Genomic DNA, 23,170 nt, shown 5'->3' with positions numbered 1-23,170 from the left:
CATAGATAGAATCTTCAAAATTTTCAGTGCAATGCAATCTATTTATCCAGAACTTCAGGTTCTAAAGTGAATTTTATTTTGGAATATGGATGTATTTTTTGAGATCAATAGTTATTGCATCTGTGAAACCTGAATCATGAGCACAACATTTAAATTGTTTAAAGTAATTTTTTAGGACCCAAGCAAACAATGTTATCTGAGGTCTTTGGACAGTTGAAATCAATATATTTGTAGGGTACATAATATGCCCAGGAGATAGAGATATACTTTAATAGAATATTACTCAACAATTATCCAGTTACATGTGAAAGAACATAGTAAATATGATCAAAAAGATCTAATATTTATTCATTTAGCATCAAGAACCACTTATTTGGCAATTACTACTTACTTCCCTGTATACAATTAAGCTCCACAGAAGACATAACTCTAAAAGACTTAAAATAAGGGAAACAATTTTGAAAAGAAACACACCAAAGACCAAATAGCACTATAAGACAGTCAGTGATTAAATGCCTAATGATATACAAACAACAATTATTAATTACTCAAGGGCAGGGGAAGAGAAGAGAAATCAGTAAAAGGGTCATGCAGGAGGTGGCCCTTGAACTTGGCTTCAAAGAGTATAGAGGATTACAAAATCATTAAGATCTAGAGAATGATACTAGGAAAGGGATAAGGTGTTTAGGGAACATCTGGTCTAACCAAAGTGTGACACCTTGGGAGAGGGACTAAAGTGTGATGAATTCTTGCTAGGACCCAGGTACTCTGCTATGTATTTACATAATATAATGCTAAAGCAGAAATATAATGTGCCATATGATTATTGAAGCTCTAAAATGCCACGTTGAAGTAATTTGAAGATTTGAAGTTTTTGGAGTAAATGGAGTAAAAAAAAATTAAAGTTTTTTGGAGCAAACAAATTTAATAAAGTTTTAGGGAAAAAGTTATCATTAGTGTGTAATACATAGCAGAGATGGGAGAGACTCATTGAACATAAAAGTTCAGTGATCAATGTCATAATATGAGTGAGCCAATGATAGTACAGTGGGAAGTCAAAGGCCAGTGCAGATGGAACAAACACTAGGAAGGCAGGATAGTAGGATTTATTACTAAGATTGGATATGGGCAGTGAGGAAAGATGAAAACTGAATGATGACTTCAAGCTTGTGTCCTTGGGGGAATGATAATTTAGTGATGCCTGGTCAGTTTTACCTGGTCAGAAACGATGACAAACACAAAACACTCTCACACGAAAGCTCAAAGCCTCTTAGTAGTCACAAAAGATTTTAAAATGCTTTTATACTTTGCTGATAGAAATGCTCCACAGATGCTGACTGTGAGTTTATTTATTTGGAATTAGAATCTATTCTTACAATAAATTAACATACACAATTCAATAGGCATCAATCAATTAAAATTCTTCCTCAAAGTTGTTGGAAAAGGAACCACTAAAAAGAAAGAGATCATCCACATTTATTAGTTCTTTATGCTATTACTCTAATTGCTGTAAAATATAACAGAGGTTCATGATGATGACTCCCACTTCATAACAAGTGCTAAACAAGCCTCAGTTTACTCCAGTTAAAGCAATTACATGCATGTGAAATTTGATTTTGAAATTTTTTAATTCCAAATTACCACGATTAAAACAAAAGTTGTTGATTTTCTAGATGTAAACTATAATTTATTCAGAAAATTTGTTCATGTTAATTCTCATTTTTTGAGGTTAAAGACTTAGGGGGATTATCTTGCAACTGAGAGTATAAACAAAGAATAAGAAGTGCTGACTTCTTTGGCAAGAAAGATAACATGTTCCATTTTGCAATGTTGATCAAAGATGTGACATCGAAATATCAGAGGAAAATATCTGGTCAGTTGGGGAGAGACAATGAAATTGTATTGCATAAGGATAAAGGTGTAAGAGTATCCTGTAGAACTCCTGAGTCTGTATCAATCTCATATTAACTTTACCTTAGGGATATTGACCAAGTATTGGTAAGTGCAGGACTAAAATTCACAGGAACAGAGAGAGATAGAGATTCAGCACATATGCATACTAAGGAAAAAATATCAAAGTGATGAGTTCTCTAAGGAAAAAATGTAAAGACAGATGTGGATGGTAAAGGAAGTAGAAAAGGGAAAGGAAATTATTAAGAGTATTTATTCTTTCAACTCATGCTAAGAACTTTATAATTGTTATCTTATTTGATTCTTGCAACCTGGCCCAGTAGATATTATCTTTCCATTTTTAAAGGCAAGGGATCTGAGACTTAGAGAAGGTAAACAACTTGCCCAAGTTCATAGTCCTTTGAAAACGAAACACCACAGCACATTACATAGACCCATTTCCAGACATGTGTATCTCTTACTCTGTAAACATTGGCCTAACATTCTCTCTCTCTCCCTCTCTCTCTGTCTCTCTCAGTTGCAGTTTTCCAAGTCCTCTTCATCCTTCTCTATTTTGGTGAAAAATTTGTCAAAAGGAAAAGAGTTAGAGGAGCTAATATTACAGCTAACTAGGCTTTAATATTCCTATATGTGCTCTTTATAATCATTCTTAACTTGAATGAATCAAAGACTAAACTGCTTAAACGGATGTACAAGTTGGATCCTTAATGACCATAAATATTTTCCAGTATACTATTGAATCCTTAACTTTTTTCCTTAGAATACAATTCTTAAGGAGAGTAGTTGTGCTGTCTTTCTGGAATACTAGAGAAATAATAAATTCCCTCACTGCATAGGACGTCAATGAACTAAAACTAAAAGCAGGGTTTTTATCAACAGTTCTTGCTCACAGTGAGATTTGTAAAGTGTGTACATGTCACAGTTATGCACGTCAAACACTATACCCTTTCAATATATTCTGGCCCATACAAAGCAAAATGTATTTAATAGTCATCCATCTATACCTGTGTACATGTATACATTTATAAATATATTTAACATCTATTCTTTTTATTCATAATCTATTCAGTTGGAAACATAGGCCAGACTGTTTGTATCACATTGTTATGACAGCCTATAGAAGTGGATTTATTGAACTCTGATAGGTCTAGCTATGATGCCATTGGCTTGTATTTAGAGAAACTATAACATGTAGAGTTGTATCAACCAAAAGTATCTATTTGAGGATATGGGAGATTTGTATGCAAGGCTCCTATTATAAGTGTCCTCAGAAGAAATCTCTTACTAATAATAGCATTAGAAATGTTTGTAGTTTCTTGAGCAGTTAGCTGGTTTTTTTTTTTTTCTTTCAACTGTTACGAAAATTAAATTTCTCTTTTTGTTATGGCTTACGGAAATAATGGAGTCAAATTGGGGACACAGTAGAGAAGAAAACTCCTTGCTTTTTGACTGTTTTTGTAATTTTGCGTTCAACTCTATACAAAAAGTACATATAATGTACTTTAATATTATCTTCTTTATTTTATTAGAGTTACTTTTTAAAAATGCTGTACAAGACCCATTGCATTGACTTCATAAACCATCAATGGATCATGACCTGCATTTGGGAAAAGCCTTGGTCTCTAGTATGCATTTTTAGATTACTAATATTGTTAGTCCTATTTTTTGCCAATAAAAAAGTGACTTGCTTCTTTACATTTCTTACCTAACATTTCTTATTTATATTATCTTTTATTTATGTCTTCCCTGTAAGCTGCTGTAAGTTTTTTCTTATGGAAAACTATAATTAAATAAATATCTGAATACACCAATCTATTAAGCTGGAGTTTTATAGATTCATTAAATGGACATTTCCTGCATAGAGCTTATGGTTTACTGAGGATGATGGATGTGGAATAGATAAAATAACATATTAAATAATGAGTAATATATTAAAAGATAGAACAAAGAAGTTGAAGTGTAAACAATGTATTTTCCCTAAAGGAATTAGGTTGGAGTTAAAGATATAAATAAAAATCAATTAGATCTATGAAAAGCAAGTTTTTTGTGGGTTAGACTTAGTCTTGAAGTCTTCATCACTGTTTTAGTCCTCTTAGCAAAGAATTGGTATCTCAATGTCATAGTTCTCTGAAGGTCTAGCTACTCGGAATGAATGTATATTGAGAAACAGTTTTTAGTGCTCCTGCTGAAGACAAACAAAATTTATCCCAACAGGATACTGTGACTTTGGGCTTCTAAAATCTGGCAAAAACCAAGCGTTCTCTGTATGCGTGATGATGTACAAAAAAGCTGGTAATAGATGCCCATCAAAGCAGGGCATGTTTTCTCATCTCAGGGGGTTTACTCGCTAAGTGGGTGTCTTGATGCACACACGCAAGGCAGGAAGAAGCAAGGGGCTGAACGGCAAGAGAGGAAGGCAGCACGGCGTTTTTCTCATATGTTGAACACAAATTGAGTAAACATTTTATATTTATGTTAACACAGTATATACAAATATATTATGCAAACGAGTTCTCAGATTGCATTTACCACCTATATTTTCATAAAACAAAATCAAGGAAAATGTATTCCCTGAATAATCTCTCCCTCATATGCTTTTTCTGATAAAAAAAAAAAGTCCCCTCTGGGACTTCCCTGGCAGTCCAGTGGTTAAGACTCCGCGCTGCCAGTGCAGGGGGCATGGATTCGATCTCTGGTGGGGGAACTAACATCCCACATGCCGCCCGGTGTGGCCAACAGATAAAATAATAATAATAATAATAATTTAAAAAAATCTCCTCATTGCCAACAGTTATTTCTCTAAAAATAAGGAGATTTAAAAAAATAAAATAGTGTGCGGGTAAAGGCCCTCTATCCTTACAACCACATTTCTTCCCCGTCCCCAGGAGTGGGAGTTAATACGGAGAATGTATATGGGGAGGGGGCAGGCACATAGCTGCTAAAAGGTAAAAGTCCAAGATTTCACAACTGTGCAACGTATCAGTCTTTATTCCTTTCCTATGACTCCTATTTCATGATTGTCCCCTGATGATTCTCTCTTTTCCTCTTTATGTGCTATTATTTTTTCCTGTTGTTGTCTCTCCCTTAGGATTTTATATGCCCTTCTTATCATAATTCCTATTTCTTCTAATTATTTGTCCACATCCCATTCCAGAGAACCTTCTTTTCACTGGCTTTTTACTTATTTCTCAAACAAGGAGCTGGAAAAGTTTTTAGAAGGATTATACTTACTAACTGGGTCATATGCTATTCTTTTTAAAATTAAAGCACACTTTCTCTATTGGAATACGGTTAGACCTCAGGGGGCTATTATGACATCCAATCAGGATGAATCATGTAGACAGATGGTGGTGGGATCAGTGACCGAAGACTGAGATATTGTAGGACTTTAACTTAATCATTCAGAATTTATGTTTTAAACTCTGGTAATGCTTGATATTTTACCTGAATTTTCAGCTTATCTGATCTCAAATACATGTAATCTGCAGAGTGAAAATTACCTCAAACTAGTTTTGCCACAAAGGTCAACTTGGCTTTACAAAGAGAGGGGCAGACTTTTTTCTTTTTTTGCTTTCTACTTGTATAGCTCTGTTCATAAGGACTTGTGTTTATGTTTCTTTTCCTCTCTCTAGTGGGCTGCCTTCTAATTGAAAGCTGATGAGATGATTTCTCTGTTTACCTCTTTCCTTTACTTTACAAATGCTTCTCAGAATATGAAACACCCAGTGAATATAACAGAAAATATTTATCTGGGGTTCTCCTGTGTGTGAAGAGTTAGAGAAATAACCACTATTCTCATTGCTTCAAGGAAATAAACTGATGCTATTGACTTGTGTTTTATTACCATTGCAAGGTTTAGGGAAAAGGGCTGCAGAAGAGGATAAAGCTAACATAAACTTAAAGAGAGGTCACTAATTATAAAAATGTAAATTCCTCTCTTTTAAAAATAAGTAAATGTCCAACCTTCAGTTGAAAATAAGTGACCTATAGTGGTTGCTATTTAGTATTAAAATAACAGAATACTTCATGATATTACGATTGTTATGATTCCTGTAATTCCATACATACCTTTAGAAAACTTTTAATTTACCTTGTGTCCATTGCTATTTAAATCATACATTGGGGAAATATTTTTATAGATTTTAGCCTCTTTTTCTCTGAGTTCTTTCCAGTTAAGCACTTTTGATGGGTAAAATATTTATCATTGCTATAGAGATGAGTATGTAAACAGTTTAAATTAGGACTAAAAATACTGTTTTGTGGGAAAAGCTCTACTCTTTAACTGTATGGCCTTAGATATACCATACACATTCTGGATCTTAATTTTCTCTCCTATAAAATTTAACTTCTGCAATCATTTGAGATTGCATATCTACTTTTAAAGTATGTAGCTGTTCATGTACAGTACTCCAACATCTGTTGCATTCATATTTTAGGACAGACTTTAGATGTATCAACACAATAATATCAGAAAAAACAGGGCAAATTATTTCTGTTCCTATTTTGTTGGCGAGAAAATAGAGCCAAATAGAAGTTAATCAGTTTGTTCAAGATGGGAAAGCTACTGGTTTCAGTGCTGAGAAGGAAAAGATCACACATACAGTTGACACTTTTACGTAGGGCTTGCTATGTGCCAGTAAGTACTCAGAGGGCTGAAGATCAATTTAAAAACAAGCAAAAATTTTACCTTTGTGAGCCTATTATTATCCATTTAACCTATGTTTAAACCCAAACATGTTCATCTTAGTTGTAATTGTTCACTTATCTGACAAATATAAAGCCCTCTGTTCTTCACTATAGCCAGTTATAGGACAATGCAATAAATTCTATAACTATAACTGTCTAGCCTTTATGGAAAAAAATGAATCTGCAGTGTGAGCTTCTTAAGGGCTGATGCCTGCCATAATACATTTTGTATTCCCAATCAGTATCACAAGAGAGTAGTCTCACTATATTTTTGTTAAATATGTTCTCTTTTTAATATCGGGTTTAAATTTTCATTTTTAATGGAATTTCTTCAGTGATTCAATTGGGATTAAAGGATTCATAAGGCTTACTCTTAAAAGTTGACCTGGGAATATTTAAATAAGTTCTGTATGTTGATAACAGCATGTGCTTAATCAGTAGGTATCATCAGAGATTTTCACTTTTCATTTATAGATGTATAAAATAAAATCACTGCAGAGCATGCTGTTATCAAAAATATCTAGACTGTATGAATGTCAGAGAATGACTGTTTGGACAAAGGAGATAAGCATTGCCATTAATTCTTTCAAGTTTTCTCATTTTAGAAAGTGTTCAACCAATGTGAGCTTGTTCTGGTAGAAGTGGTCTTAAATGTCTTCTATTTCCTCTACTTATTAAAATTTAGCATAATATGTGTGAATTATTGTGGTACAAACAACCAGGGAATTTTTTCTTCACCATTTATGAAGTACTCTGTATTGCAGGAAGAAACTTTGTGTGAATCAGGGCGCATGAGCTAGACACTGGGCCTTACGGCCGCCTTTACCTGAAAAGTAAACAAGTCATACAGGAATTAAATTATATTGCATTTGTAAAGTACTTAGCACAATAGTTGTTTAGTAGACTCAATAGTTGGAAAATAATAAATTTTCTTAATATACACATCTGTTTTCTAGTGAATTTCCTCTTTTATCATTCTGGTCTCATAGCTGTCAAGCTCAACACAGTCTAAAATGATATCTTCCTCAGGTAGTCTTTGAAAAGTTGGGGTTTAAATTTAAAACAGGATCAAAGAGAAAGGTTTCATGACCTGACATATCAAAATTGCATCTCTTTTTGTATCATCAATTACAAATAAAATATGTCAGCCCTTAAATTGGATGCTTAGTTTAGATTTGATAACACTAATGGGTAGTAATGCTTTTGTGAGATTTTACAAGTAAAATATTAAAATGAAAATGTAACACACCCACCTTGTATGCACACTGATCCTCAAGAAATCAGATTTTCAGATATTAGAGATTTATCTTTAGGGATGATAGTGTTTACCCGAATAAAACAGAATCACCCTAGTCACACTGTATATTGTTTTCTGCTTATACTTACACCAAAAAAGAGTGCTTTCATTACTGAACTTTTTCTTTCTCTCTTTTCTGTAATTCAGAATTCTTTGCATTCCTCTCAATTTCAGGGTCCTTGCTCTCCTTCTCCTCCTTTTAATCCTTGTCTTCCTCCTCTGTTCTCTCTCTCTTTTTCTCTCTTTCATTGTCCATCTTCCTCCCTCCCCTGCCCTCCTCCTCAGCCTCCAGGCTTCCTTTCTTTCTTTGCTGTCTCTGCTAAGTAGAGACAAATCTTTGCATGCCTTCAACTTTTAGGGCTGCACTTCTTGAATGCACTCAGAGGACTCTATTCCCATTTTTAATTTCTGCATTGGCCTCTGGAATCATTCATCCAAAGTCTGCCATCTGGTTAACAGTCACACCACTTGTGGTTGACTCTTTTGCATAAAATATTTTAATATTATTAGATTAAAAATAACATTTTGACAGAGGACAGATGTTTATTATTTAAAAAATACTAACTGAAGTTTTCCTTTGTAATCTCTTCTTCTTTAGTATTTGAATTATGGTTGGTAAAAATTTATTTTTCACACAACTCTTAAGCACTACATCAATACAAATTGTCATTATCATTGTTCTTGTGTTCATATTTAGTTAGTTCTCTAGCTAATAAAAATAGAAATTAGAACAAAGTCAATAATTCATATTTGTATAATAAAATGACTTCTAAGTACATAGGGAGAGTAATATTAGAAGATAAATGTGACAGTACTATATTTTCCAGCTTTTATAAATCATTTCTTTGAGTTTTAAAATGATGATGTTATTATTTAGACTTCTTAATTATTAAGGAAATCTGCTAATAATCATATTTTCTAATATTTCACATTAGTTCAATCTTGAAAGAAAATGATAAATTAAAACTTAGCCACCCATTTAGGAATCTAATGCAAAGACAATATTCTTGTTATCTTTCAATAAATAAAATTGGAAATGGTAAATAGGTTATCTTTGACCTATACATGACTTAGTAAATCTACATTTGCATTTCTTTTATTCTTGCTTTAAATAATGTTTTCTTAAATTGTTGATAGAGATAATTAATATGAAGGCAGTATCCACACTTTTTAAAATTTTACATATTAGGTATTTTTTAAGCAAACTAATTGAAAATATATAGCCTCTATTTTGAAACTCAATTGGGCGTACCTAGTCAAATGTGAATTATCTAGTTAGTGTTCATAATAAAACCCAATGGTCCCTACAGAATTCTAAGATAAATTTAAGGACTTATTTTCAGGAAAAAGTCCAAGCTCTGGGATAGTGATTATTGGACTTTATTATGTAAAAAATTATATTTGTACCTCAAAGCAATGACAATTTCTGAACTCATTTTTAGGACTTTGAAATTGTGATTCAGCAAGTTTGAGGTGAAGTCCAGAAATCACTTTGAAAAATGCTAGTCTAGACAGTGTATCATGCCAATCCAGAATAATACAGGGAGAAAATTGTATAGGAAGGTACTGTTGGATTTATGTCTTATAAAACATTGTGAACAATTGTGAACACTTAAATGAAAAGAGAAAACATCTGTAAAATATTAAAGATATATAATTTTGAAATATTTTTCTTCTTATCGGTATTTCTTAACTTTAGTATCTGTGCTTAATATTGGGGCTAGAACTTAATCTTTTAAATTGTGAGTACTGTTCCTGTCTGAGATCTTAAAATTGTCTAAAAGTGACTTTTATGTTATGTAAACTGTAAGATTTCACAACTAAATAAGTGATTCTTAAGTGTAAATTCTTCCATCATTAATAACAAAATACCTTTTTTCCACTGTGCTAGGGCTCACCAGGAGAACGTGGGTCAGCAGGAACAGCTGGCCCAATTGGTTTGCCAGGGCGACCAGGACCTCAGGGTCCTCCTGGTCCAGCTGGAGAGAAAGGTGCTCCTGTAAGTAATTTCAAGGAGGAATATATTATACTGTCATCCTGCACAAGTTATTACTTTTTATTCAAGGATATTAGCTCTTCATAGTCCACTGCATTCTTTCTGCATATGTGCCTGGCATATAAACACACTTATTTTTATATTTATAATACAGAAAATTTCAAATTCATTAAATGAGATGACATTTTTCCACATTTTATGAAACCCTAATATCTGTGGGGGAGTTGGATATTATTAATGTGAAAGGCTTCTGAGTTTGTTCCTTTTGAAAGATAAAACTGGACTTTTGATTAAAACCATACTTTGCTGCTTTATATTAGAAAAGTGTTCACTTTTCACTCCTCTTGTAGTACAACTTAATTTCCAATCACTTTCATGGTCTGTAAGTGAAATGCATAGAAAGAGGCTGCACTTCTCGTGTGATTTGAGTTTTGATCTACAGTGAAAGAGGTGGAAAACATCTGGTCAATTATTTTATCTTATATTTATTTAATAATTATGGATATATTCTGTTCATTAGGTTTAAGTTTCATCATCAAGATTTCTCCCCTAATTTTGTTCCTGCTTTTCACTTAATCATATTAATTTTCTAAAACAACTAAAGCATTCTCTCATCCTCCAAGGTTAAAACACAAACTTGTTCAGTAAATATATATAAAAATTGCTGATCATTGTATGCAAAAAATATGAGTTCAATACTTTTGTGTATATGTAAGTTTTGAAATATATTATCTAGTTTAAGCCTATAATCTTCAAAATACCTTTTAATCACTAAGGACCTAGTTTTAGCAAGTTGAGTGAGATTTAGCAAGTTGCTTTCATTGTCCATTGACATTACTGTTTGTGATCTTGTTTAAGTATTTCCAAATTAAAGTGACTGTTTTTCTGTAATCTACTACCTTTTAGACACATTTAGAATAGGACCATATCACCTGTGGTTAGAATCTTTTGGTGACAGAGAAAACATTTTTAATTGCTGAGAAGTTTTTAAAGCAATGTATTTCCAGCTTAGTAAATTTGTTGAAAATATAGACATTATTTTCTGAGATGTTAAAAGACAACTATAAAAAATTGTTCTTTGGCTCCTTCTTACAATTTCTATAATTTCCAACCAATCTCAGACCTAAAGATTTGTCCATAAAACTTTTATAGTGTACTGTGCACTGGGAGGGGATATAAAAGATATAGATTCAGGCCCTTTCATACAAGTTCATTCAAAAATTCAGGGCACCCGTATATTGGCACAACACAATGAAGAATGTATACAGAGAAAACAGATATGCATTGCTTTAGTATACCAATTGAGAATATACTTATTAGAGAAGCCAAGAATTCTCTGAAGATAATAAGTTGAAGGCTGGGTTTTAAATACCTTGACTTTATGAAGAAAAAGTAAAATATTGAAACAAAGACAAGAATATGGAAAAGTATTGGAAATGATAATAAATTACTTTGGTGATATAGAGGAGAAATTATTGACAGAAGCCCTTTTCAGAGATAAGATTTGGCCCAGGTTTTATTGGTGATTGGTGGTATTATGAGGAGGGAGGGAGAGGAGAATGTTCTGCCCACCTGTTCTCTCTGTTATTCCCACCACCAACAAAAACTCCAAGGTGTTCATTCCACTGTTCTTTTATTCAACAAATAGTTATTGAGAGCTACTAAGTGCTGGACACAGTATTAGGTAGTACTTTTGAAGAAGTTATCTATCTAGGGATGGTAGCATCGAATGGTTATAGAAGTGTTGGGTGAAAATACCCATAGCCCTCCATGCAGACGTTTAGTAAAAACTGATGGACACGTTGGCTAAGATGTTAAGCAAAGTCTTTTACCTCCTCCTAAACCCAAATATAAATCTGATATAATGGTATAGATTCCACACAGACCAGGATCAGAAGAAATAAACAGCAGGTGATTCCTGGCTAGAGATTATGTGTACTGTAATGAAGGCAGTTAAGAATTAATCTGTCTTATTTACAGATACTCTCATATAAAAGGATTGATTTTTGGAGTTCAGTCTCTCAAGGAAATCCAAATTAAGGAGAAATATCTGAATCAGCTCATGTGTTCAAAATAGTGACATTCACTGTGAATAGCACAGCACATTTTATGAGTGGAGATAGTTTTGAGACATTGCAATATTTAATTTGAAGGAAATAAAAGGTCTCCAATGTGACATCAGAGGTATGTGTTAAATGATAATTATGGCATAGTTTTGAAAAATACAATAAGATTGTATGGAACCCAATAAAGTAATAAACTTGTTAACTTTGTTTTATAGACATTTTGTTATTTTTGTTGTCATTAAGCAATTAACTAACTAGCCTTAAATGGCTACTCTGGGCCATAGGCCAGCTAGGTACAATGGAATACAAAATCAGACAGCTTCTGCCCTCACACAATTTATTGTCTGATGGGGCTTTAGATAATAAACAAAGAATCACTAAGTACCTGTATAATTACAAACTCTGGCTAATGATATAAGGAAATGTACTGGTGTATGTCAGCTTATAACAGAGGGACCTAAGCTGGAATCAGAGCCTTTCCTTGGGTAGGACATTGATGATGGAATGTAAAAGATGAGGAGGAATTAACTAAGTGGAGGGTCCTCCTAGGGGCATTCCAGGCTAAGTGAACAACATGTGCTCAGGCCAAGTGACAGGAAGGGTATGGCATCAAGTTGAACTAAAAAAGATCTACATGGGTTGAAATATAGAGAGCAAGGGCAAGGGAGGCTAGAGGCTGTTCCATAGGTAGTAGGAGCCAGGTAATGGCAGACCACACTAGCAGCTTGGTCTTTACCTTAGGAATGGTAAACAAGTAAATTGACTATAAAGAATGTTGGTAAGATGATTGTCTCTCTGATTGCAGTACAGAGGATAGCTTGGAAGTAAGAATAGATGTGAGATAAGAAGGAAACATTTCAATAGTTGAGAGGAAGCCTACTAGTATTTTGGGGTAAGATGCTAATGGTGGAGATAAAGAGAAGTAAATATATTCAAGAGATAAAACTTAGTCATCATAAATGGACAGGAGGTGGTGAGAGACAGAGGGGTGGGGAGCAGGATAATGTAAATGTAGGAACTAATGACATGGATTCCCAGCTTGCGTAATGGGAGAAAAGATAGAACCACCAACTGCAATCAGGAATAATTTTGTACAGAACTGATGAAGCCTTGACTTTTAGGAAATCACTTATTTAAGCTCTGAAAGGATTTTTTGCTATCTTTATTATCAAGCCTATACTTTTTATTTTATTTTATTATTTTTTTATTTTATTTTTTTTGCGGTACGTGGGCCTCTCACTGTTGTGGCCTCTCCCATTGCGGAGCACAGACTCCAGATGCGCAGTCTCAGGGACCATGGCTCACAGGCCCAGCCACTCTGCGGCATGTGGGGATCCTCCCGGACCAGGGCACAAACCCGTGTCCCCTGCATCAGCAGGCGGACTCTCAACCACTGCGCCACCAGGGAAGCCCTCAAGCCTATACTTTTTAAACTATACAATATAGTTAAATTTTAAAAAGAGGAAAATAATGTCATTGTCAAAAAGTAAACAAAAATTTTTAAAAAGCTAACAGCCTTGTCATTTTGAATCAGTAAAAGCAGCAATGAAAGAAAATATCAAAATCTAGAAAAATTCATGAAACATTGTTAAAAAATAGAAAAAGTCTACACATAAAGCATATTATAAAGTTGGGTATACAAGCAGCACAGAAAAAGAGTAAAGGGTCAGTGAGTTTTCACAAACATCGAGCATCTGATTTATCAATATATAATGCTTGATTTGAAAATGTGTGATTGAAAGAAAAATTCCAAGTTGGGTCTTAATTGTTTTTGTGACCCATAACTTGAGATTCATAAATTGTTAACAGTGTTAGTATTCTTAGTCACGAAAGAATGTAGAGATCTTTTGTGTTATCATTTGCTACTAGGAAATAGCAATATATTGGGAAAATATACTTTGGGGGAAAATCAAAGCAATTTCCTTGTCAAATATGGAAGCCAGAGTATGACTGTTGTAGCTGTACTTAAAAATTGTAACAATAGCTAATTTATAGGTTTCTTACGACAAAGTAATGACCTGCTGGATTTTCAATGCAGGGAGAAAAAGGTCCCCAAGGCCCCGCAGGGAGAGATGGAGTACAAGGCCCTGTGGGTCTCCCAGGGCCTGCTGGGCCTGCTGGCTCCCCAGGAGAGGATGGAGACAAGGTGAGTGCTCTTTATTCATATTAGTGCATCCTGTGAAAAATAAATTTTTCCTTAAGAATCCTGGATATAATCTCTTTTAAGATTAGATGTCAAATCTAAAGATATCTTTCCCAAAGTTTCAATACAGCTTCCTTGTGCTCAAAAGTTTTATTTTAGAGGTTGAGAATTATTGTTTTCCCAGGAAATAGTATGTAGGATATAAACAAGACAAGAACAATGGTAGTGAGAAAAAATAACAGATGCCAAAGTTGCTTATCTATTTTTAAATATATGTTTCTGAAATAAATGTGAAATTAATTTAATTAATTACTTGTATACATTTAGCTGTGGTGTCTTGGATATTGCAGAATTAAAATTTAAGAATGAGCTGCATACATATTTGATAATCCTATACTTCCCTATTTTTTACTAACTTATAAGTAAAGATTCTAAGCTCTTAATTTTGAATGTATAGCTATGCTGTGTTTGAACTGAATATATTTTCTAATATTATTGTGAAATTATATAACAAAATTTGTTAACCAGTGCTCTGATAATGTGCAACATTTTAGCAGTTGGAAAACTAGGAGAAAAAATAACTGATTTTTGATTAATGTGTAATTATATTTTTATATAAATTAATGTATTTTCATTATTAGTTTATACTGGTAATATTTCAGACAAAATTGATTTTGTGAATTAAAAATCCAGCTGCAGTATTCCTCAAAGTCCAGTTCACTTTTGTTTGTCTATATACTAATCAATATTAGAAATCAATATTAGTCAATACTAGAAAGTGAGAAGCAGGCTTTTCCAATTTAAACTGTGACATTAAATGTTAGCACATAATTACATTAAAGTAAAATATAATCATACAATGATAGTGATGACAATGCAATGGCAAGTATGGCATATTAGAGATAAACTTTAACTCAAATCTTTCAAATACAGGGTGAAATCGGTGAACCAGGACAAAAAGGCAGCAAGGGTGACAAAGGAGAAAATGTAAGTTTCCTATTTCTTATTGAGGGGGCATTATTCATTTAACTCCTTTTGGTGTTAACCATGGATATTTTTTCATATTACTATTCCCTTACCTCTCCGAAGATTATAATATTACTACTATATTACCTCTGTGGGAACTATTCAGTTTGAGATTCAGTCAATTTTAATAAAACCTCTTTTCAAATTATGTGTTAAGAAATGCAATAATTCCAACCCTAAAAGCCACAGAATGAGACTAAATCATCAGCAATTTTACCCTCCATTGTTTTTGCACCATTAGTTTGAATACCATATGGTTTAAAGACAAATAATATCTTAAAGTTGTTATGAAAAGGATTTTTGACCTAGTGGAAACCTGACAGGGACTCAGGTACCCCAGTGGTCCCTGAACCACACATACCTCCAGAACCTATGCTTTAAGCACTCTTCCCACTGTGTGGCAGTTTTAAGAAAAAGAGCAATCCAATCCAATGACTCTTTAATGTTTGGATCTTTTATAGTGCCTGATCAGTTATTTATGTTGGAAAAAAGGACAGTTAAGAAGTAATATTTATGTATGTAAGACTCATAAAGCCATTGAAATCTACTGCTCAAAATAAGGAGTTCCAGTATACTTAATATATAATACTGAGTTTGCATGTGTTTACATATAAAGAAAATTCTGAGGTTTCATATATCATTACTTTCTGTCATATAGAATTCCCCACATCCTATTTTTCATTTAGAAGATAGCATATGGATGCTTTTTTCATGTGCTCTTTCTGACACATACATATCTCATTAAAGAAATCTGGTATTTTGAAATTTTTCAAGTGTGAAACTTCAACATGATTTATATTAGCATAGAAATCCATTTTTAAATATCCACAACATTATAGTTGAGAATGCTTTCAATAACTGCCAATTTAAAATTGATTGCAAGTAGGCAAGTTGGAGTCTCAAGGAGTAAAATAAATAATGGTTGACTGTACTGAATGCCAAAACATTTTTTTTTCCCCCAAGAAATGTAGAGATGATTAATAGATTTTGATCAACCAAATGCTCTGCACTACATAGCTCAGGCTCCTCTGGTTTCAGTTTCAAAATTACAGATTTTTACCTCACCGCAGGGTCCTCCTGGTCCCCCAGGTCTTCAAGGTCCAGTTGGTGCCCCTGGAATTGCTGTAAGTATTCCCCTTTGTTCAGCAAATCTAAAGCCTTACCGTTCTCTGATCAGATTTATGAACTGTCACATAACCAGTCTATTTCATGTGGTAATAAGTTTGTATGCTTAACATTAAATCAAGTTTAAATTATCTAATATAGCTAACCAAGCTGATCTTTATAAACAAAAAACACTGTGACTTCATTTGAAGATAGATAATAAACAGTTGAGAAGTACTTCATAGACAGTTTCGAACATTATTTTCCCTTTTTAAATAGCTTTTACTTCACTTGATATACGTGAGAAAATCAAAATCAGTCATATTTCAGAATCAAATAATGTAAGCAAAACTAACAATGGTATATTTGCAGTGGATAATGGAAATGTAACTTACTTTGTACTTGGTAACTTATAAATAAACTGTCTTTGATTAAATTAGAAATGGCTACATTTTTATGATGACTTGTAGCAGAATCATGATTCTTCCACTTTGTGATCATTTTTATTGGTCTTTTCTAGGGAGGTGATGGTGAGCCAGGTCCCAGAGGTCAGCAGGGGATGTTTGGACAAAAAGGTGATGAAGGTGCCAGAGGTTTCCCAGGACCTCCGGGTCCCATAGGTCTTCAGGTAAGATGTTCTCTGAGTTGCACAACCTTGTCATTCCCACTTACTTTTCACACCAGGTTTTCCGGAAGTTGTAAAACAAAACAGCTTTCCTTCTTTCTATCTGGGAACTACGATACAAAGTTTAAGTATAATGACTGTTTTACTTAATTGTGTATCTGAACTTTAACTGCTTTTAATCAATTATTATTAATTTTTCTGAAGCTGCATCAGCCCTGGTTTCTGTTTCTGGAGTTTATTTAGCCCCACCATAGGTATAACACCCCTTTTCTTCATCCTCATTGTATTTGGAAAATGAATGACAACCTTCTTTAAGTGTGACAGTTAGAAGCAAGATGTTAGAAGCATTCTTTCACACATCTCACAGCAAGAAAATTAGTACTCCAGATGGCTAGCAAAAATTAAAAGCCTTTTGATAAATAGCAAACTGTCAATCGCAACTATTAACAGAAACTAACAACAAGAAATGTTAAACAATAATAGGTAAAATAAACAAATTAACAGTAAATTGGTCATTTAAAATAACTTCTTAAATTTACAATTATAATTTGTATTTTATGAAACACTTTCAGGGGAGGAAATATTAAATTGTAAAACATTGTAGGCTAAAACATTTTCATTCAAATATGGCTTACAACTGGGTTCTTAGGCAAAACATTGCATAGTAGACATCTGTTCTGAGTTGTTTTTCCACTCTTCCATGTGAGGTTAACTACTTCCTACAAACTTTGGAAACATCTGACTTTCTTCTCCCACTTGCTTATTCAATACCTACCTAGTGATCCTCTAAAAGATTAAAAAATTTTGTTTTAAATGCTATTTGGGTGCCATGTGAATATTAGTTATGCCACATTAGCAATATTAGAAATGATTAAATTAAATCATCTAGTTCATTGTACTCAAAATTTTGTGAAGTTGTGGAAAAGTAAGTAAAAGTTGAATTTGTATAAATTTAATTTTTATCTCTATTTTCATAAGTAAAGCCATAGAATATTAGTTTTTAATATTAACTAGCTTATATATATATAATTGTACAAATTATATTGTAAAAATATAATTATATTATCATAACAATTATTGTTATAACACTCAATGGATGTCTACCAGTGAACATGATGTTATAATTTTCTACTTTTTTTAATGCCAAAATAATTATTTTTCAACTTGGAAAATGTAAAAACTTCATTTCATATTTGTGTTTAGCCCTTTTATACTTGTTAGACAATAATAAATAAGCAATCCTGAGTAGTATATATCAGTATGTATGAGAAGTACACATATTTGAAAACAACAAGGCATTAAAAATTAGATTGCCAGTGGATATATTACCACTCATTTTCTGCTTTTTCAGTTAACTGATTATTCTGAATCCAAAAGTTTGTAATTTAGAAATTTAGTTATCATGATTAAAAAAGGTGCCTTGTAGCTTATATTTACAACATATTAACATAAAACATAAAAAAGTCTTCATTTCCACAGAGTAAGAAATGTCCTCTTTGATGAGGATGACTCAAGAAATCAGTTCCCTGAAAAATTGATTATATTTTTCCCACAGCTACCTCTTTAAATCAGGAATCTGAAAAGATGCTAATGTAATTAACATGTTCACAATCACATCTGCATACTTTAATTGAGTCTTCATGGCAGAATAGATATTAGCAATTATAATAGACAGAAATAATAATAATCTAATATTCTGTTTAAACGACTTGATTTTTCATTTCTATGTTTACTATTTGTCTGCATATGAAGGAGACATATAGAATGAGAGTTCTTGGTCTGTATTCATTTTTTTATTTCATCACTTATGTAGTAAATGATTTTAAATTGACAGACCTTAAAACAGAGTCTCTCCATGCATAAATTACTCCCTAGGAAAGAGGTAGGACATGTGAAAACTGATTAAAACTGGAGTGCAATTTTGCACATTTAGTTCCTGCAACAAGAGAATTTGACTCATTATGTTTCTATTAATTTTAATAAGAAGAACATTCTGTCTTAACTCGAACTATAATCAAACTTCATAAAAAATAAATATTTAAATATTTTTCTATTGGAAGGTTTCTATTGAACTAATATTAGGAATAATCATGTGTAAATAAAAGATGGAAATGCAGACTGGGCTTATTATAGAAGTAAAAGACAACTATGAGCAAATATTTTATACCATTCAATTTGGGGATCCCAAATTAGATGCGCTCTGTACTAAAAGTGGTGGAAACCTGTACAGAAGATAAGGAATGTGATTGTTAATTTATACAGTGTTTATAAGAACTTAATTATGTTTAAGCTGTAATGCTTACTACTTAAGGAAATGGACTTAAACTGAAATGTTTATTTCATCTGTGTTAAAAATCTACTTGTCTGTTAAGAATTTGAGTTCATGTGCTCCATCAATGAATTAGAATCTCTTAGGTTGTAGATCTGGGAATCTAAAATTTTAGGGATCTCTTTCAAATAATTTTTAAGCAGGCTAAAATCAGAAACACTACCTGGCTCTTTCCTCCCAGGAAACTTACTAGGAACTTCTCTAGTAATTCTAGAAGCTAGCATCAGATGATGATAACTGTTTGGGAAGTACATATGATAGGCTATTTTCCTAGACATCTGAATGATATATGAGAAAAAATAAATGACATTCTGGTATATGTTGTTCATTATAAATCAGTAATTAATATTTCCTCTAAAAATGAATATATGGAACATTAAAAAATGTTTACAAATATACTCGGTAAAGTACTCTCTCTCCAAACTGAGAGTCATATGGAATTAGTAGGTCACAAAAACAATTTAGTGGGTTATTACCAGCATTAAAAATGAAATATAACAGGATAAGGTAAAATAGAATAAAAATATCAAAGATCATCATCTATCCATTCAAGGTAAGTATTACTTTTTGAAACCTATGTTTCAACTATTTTACATGTGCATGTTTACTAGGTAATAAGTATATTTATTAGTGTGGGTTTTGGTCAAATACTTTGTAGCCACTGTGTGTAGGACCAAGTCAATAACTTTACTAAAATATCAGTAGAAATGTAGAGCTTATGTAGCGTGTATTTTTTATTTCTTAAATAGATTATATCTGAAATACTATTGTAAAAATGTTTAAATATGTATAAAATGTATGATTTATATACATAATGATAAACCCAAAAACATTTTAAAAATTAAAACAATCCATAATTCTACCATATTAAAACCTATTACCACTTTTACTATTTCTGTCCAATAGTCATCATACATATTTTAATACATATTTCACAGTTAAATTTATAGTATACATTCATTTATATTTGTATTTAATACTTATCATAAACATTATTCATATTTAGAATATTAGTATCATAATTATAGTCATAATATTCCATTAGTTTATACAACCAAATTTATTTAACTATGTTTTCTTATGATTAAACATCTGGAATAATTGAGAATTTTAACTATCATAGCTAGTGTTACAAGAAACATCTTATTGCATGTAGCATTTCCTGTTGATTTATTTTCTTAGAATTCATTCATTCATCATAAATTCAACATTTTATTAAAATCTCAGTTTTTCCCTGGCCTTCTGCTTATTGTTAGAGACAAAAAATTGACACCTGAAAGAGCACTGCCCAGTGAGGATAAGTATGTAAACAACTGGTATAATTGTGTTTTTAAGTGTACATTCAAATATGTACAAAGTATCATTGTGATATGAAAGAGGAAATATAAACAGCTCTGCATGGGGGAACTAGTTAGGAAGAGCAAGAGGAAGTAAAATAATTTTTCCATAAAGACGGGGCCCGGTGAAATTTGTGTGCAGCTGCTCTGAGTTTATTCAGTAGCACAAAACCTCTCCTAAAGCATTTACACTGCAAATGAATGTAAAGGAAATGGATTGAGAGAATAAGGGAAGTGTAATATATCAGGTCTCATGGCCTATGAGTTTTTAAGATTCAGAAGTGGAATTAGCAGATTAAAAGTTCAGAAGATATTTGTAACCCTGGATATATACTGGATGGAATATTTATTTTTGAAAGAGTTTTGACTATACCTAGCTATAAAATCCTCCCTTGGATAAGGTGTTCTAAAATAATTTGGGACAAGATTTTTCCAAAAAAGTTTTACAATGGTAGTTCCATATACTACTCATAAAAGATGGAGAAAATGATTTAGTATTCATAAATTCCCAGACCAAATAATGTGCTTAGTTCATGTAACTGAAATCAAACAGTATATTAGACAAAGCATAAATTTTATTAGTGAATGTAGATATAAGATTCCATCCTATATAGTCAATATTTGCATTGTAAGTATTTTGACAAATGTTCGTTTGACTCAATTTCCATGTTCTTATTTAACTTATATTTGATTTTTAATTCTATATTAGAAATTAGCCAAATATATATATTTTTAAATACATGAATGACTTTTATTATTTTCTACTATATGTTCTTAGGGTCTGCCAGGCCCACCTGGTGAAAAAGGTGAAAATGGGGATGTTGGTCCCATGGTAAGTTTCTATGTTTTAGAATTGATGTATGCTGTGAATTTCTACATTACTAACATCTTTCTTAAGGTTTATTAGTATGAACAAAGTAGCCCTAAAGGCTATGATTTTTCAGATTGATGCCTCCCTGATTCTCACCCAAACTTGCATCTGCCGCTATTGAATCTCCCGCCACAGTCTTGACTAATTCTCTATCTTTTCTCTTTCTCACTTTGGAGTAGTGTTTTATACATATATGGTATTCTTAGGTTGATGTATTGTTATATATTTTTTATTTCTATGTGTATTTATTGTTGAAGTGTATATAAACTGCCACACTTCAGTTACTTATTAGTCTTTAGCTCTGGACTTTGATGTGAAACAGGTAAATAATAGATAATAGTTACCCAGGATTTAGATAATTAGCAAATGTTAACAGTATTAAAAATTAATTGTACTTTGAAACAAATTCTTAATTTAATAAGGAATTCTGTCTTAATCAGAATGCTATAACATAAAAATTTGCATTTATTGATTCTGGATTTCTCCTCTAAGTTTAAGTCTAATAATTCAACTAAAAACTTGAAATACATATATTTGCTGATTAAGGACTATCTTGGTTAAGGAAACAATTAGCCAAGGTCATTGAAATCTATGAAATGTAATGAATACATTTCCTAATTGTTCTTTCCCTTCAATAAACATTGCCCCCAATTTTTGCTTCCTTCAGAATACATATTTTTATATTTGCATATTAGATTTCATTTTCTTCAAATAAGAAATTATTCTTATTACAATAAACTTAAAAACTGAGAACATAAATATTGCTGATTCAAATAACTAATTAATACCTCAAACAGCATCATTACATAGCAAACTCCTCTCTAAATATGCTTGCTATGGTTCCCTGAATCATTAATACATTCTTGAAGTAAGGGGTTCTGGTCACCAGTATTTTATAAAAAGTGCCCCAAGGTAATCTTAAAGCACAACCAAGAGAGAGACCCTTTGTTTGAGGAAGACAACTAAATAGTTAATCTTATTCCAATTCTAGCATATGTAACATGAGAGCTGACATAAAAAACAAAACAAAAATATACAAATAAAAATATAGAATTAATGAATTCTAAATCTACTCAAGCACCATTTCCGCTTCAAAGTTTATGTTCCTTTTATACTCTAGCATTCTAGCATATTCTAGCCTAAAATATTTCTAGCTGTATGACTTCATTGTACCAGATAGTAACAATAGACTTTTCTAGTTTTTAATTAAATTGTTCTTCCTGCAGTTCTAATTTCCCCATAGCTATGTGTAAATAATCATTTGCTAACATGATGTTGTATCCATCACAAATGACTTATAACACTGATATGCTTCACTGACTATGATTTTGCAGGCTGAAACTTCTTTTAGTTTTCCTAATCACAAAATGAAATATCAGAAATGCATTTGAGTTTAGACTTCATAGACCTTAATATTCATCTCTTACAGGGTCCACCTGGTCCTCCAGGCCCCAGAGGTCCTCAAGGTCCCAATGGAGCTGATGTAAGACTGTGAAATATGTTAATTATTTTGAAGTTATATAGATATTATTTAATAGCAGGTAGTGTCAAGACATAATGGAGACAATTACACTCCTGTTAAATGTTTAAGAGAACAAGAGCTCAAGGATCATTTACTCACTCCATTTTATTTTACAGGAAAAGAAAAGCTTTGTAGGGAGCTAGTCCTCACAAATATAATATAGGTACAAAGCTTACAGTCAATATATATTAATATTTATTGGTGAATTAGAAATACTAGCTCTAAGAACTGCATTGTTCAGTTCAACATACTGTCTT

At 32.3% G+C, this 23,170-nt stretch overlaps 1 protein-coding gene across 3 annotated transcripts in view; it reads left to right on the top strand.

Annotated features, from left to right (window-relative positions):
• The window catches only part of COL11A1 (collagen type XI alpha 1 chain), a 200,861-nt gene that overhangs the window by 137,669 nt on the left and 40,022 nt on the right, over nucleotides 1–23,170 (top strand). For all 3 annotated transcript variants that reach the window (XM_060006424.1, XM_060006420.1, XM_060006422.1), the window contains 7 exons: nucleotides 9,786–9,893; nucleotides 13,995–14,102; nucleotides 15,033–15,086; nucleotides 16,196–16,249; nucleotides 16,750–16,857; nucleotides 21,299–21,352; nucleotides 22,821–22,874. In XM_060006424.1, coding sequence (XP_059862407.1) covers nucleotides 9,786–9,893; nucleotides 13,995–14,102; nucleotides 15,033–15,086; nucleotides 16,196–16,249; nucleotides 16,750–16,857; nucleotides 21,299–21,352; nucleotides 22,821–22,874 — 540 coding nt within the window. The remainder of the gene's footprint in view (nucleotides 1–9,785; nucleotides 9,894–13,994; nucleotides 14,103–15,032; nucleotides 15,087–16,195; nucleotides 16,250–16,749; nucleotides 16,858–21,298; nucleotides 21,353–22,820; nucleotides 22,875–23,170) is intronic.

The sequence above is a fragment of the Delphinus delphis genome, chromosome 1 (assembly GCF_949987515.2).
Source record: "Delphinus delphis chromosome 1, mDelDel1.2, whole genome shotgun sequence".
NCBI lineage: Eukaryota > Metazoa > Chordata > Mammalia > Artiodactyla > Delphinidae > Delphinus > Delphinus delphis.
The sequence above is the reverse complement of the archived record's forward strand: the minus strand, read 5'-3'. Positions and strand labels throughout refer to the sequence as shown.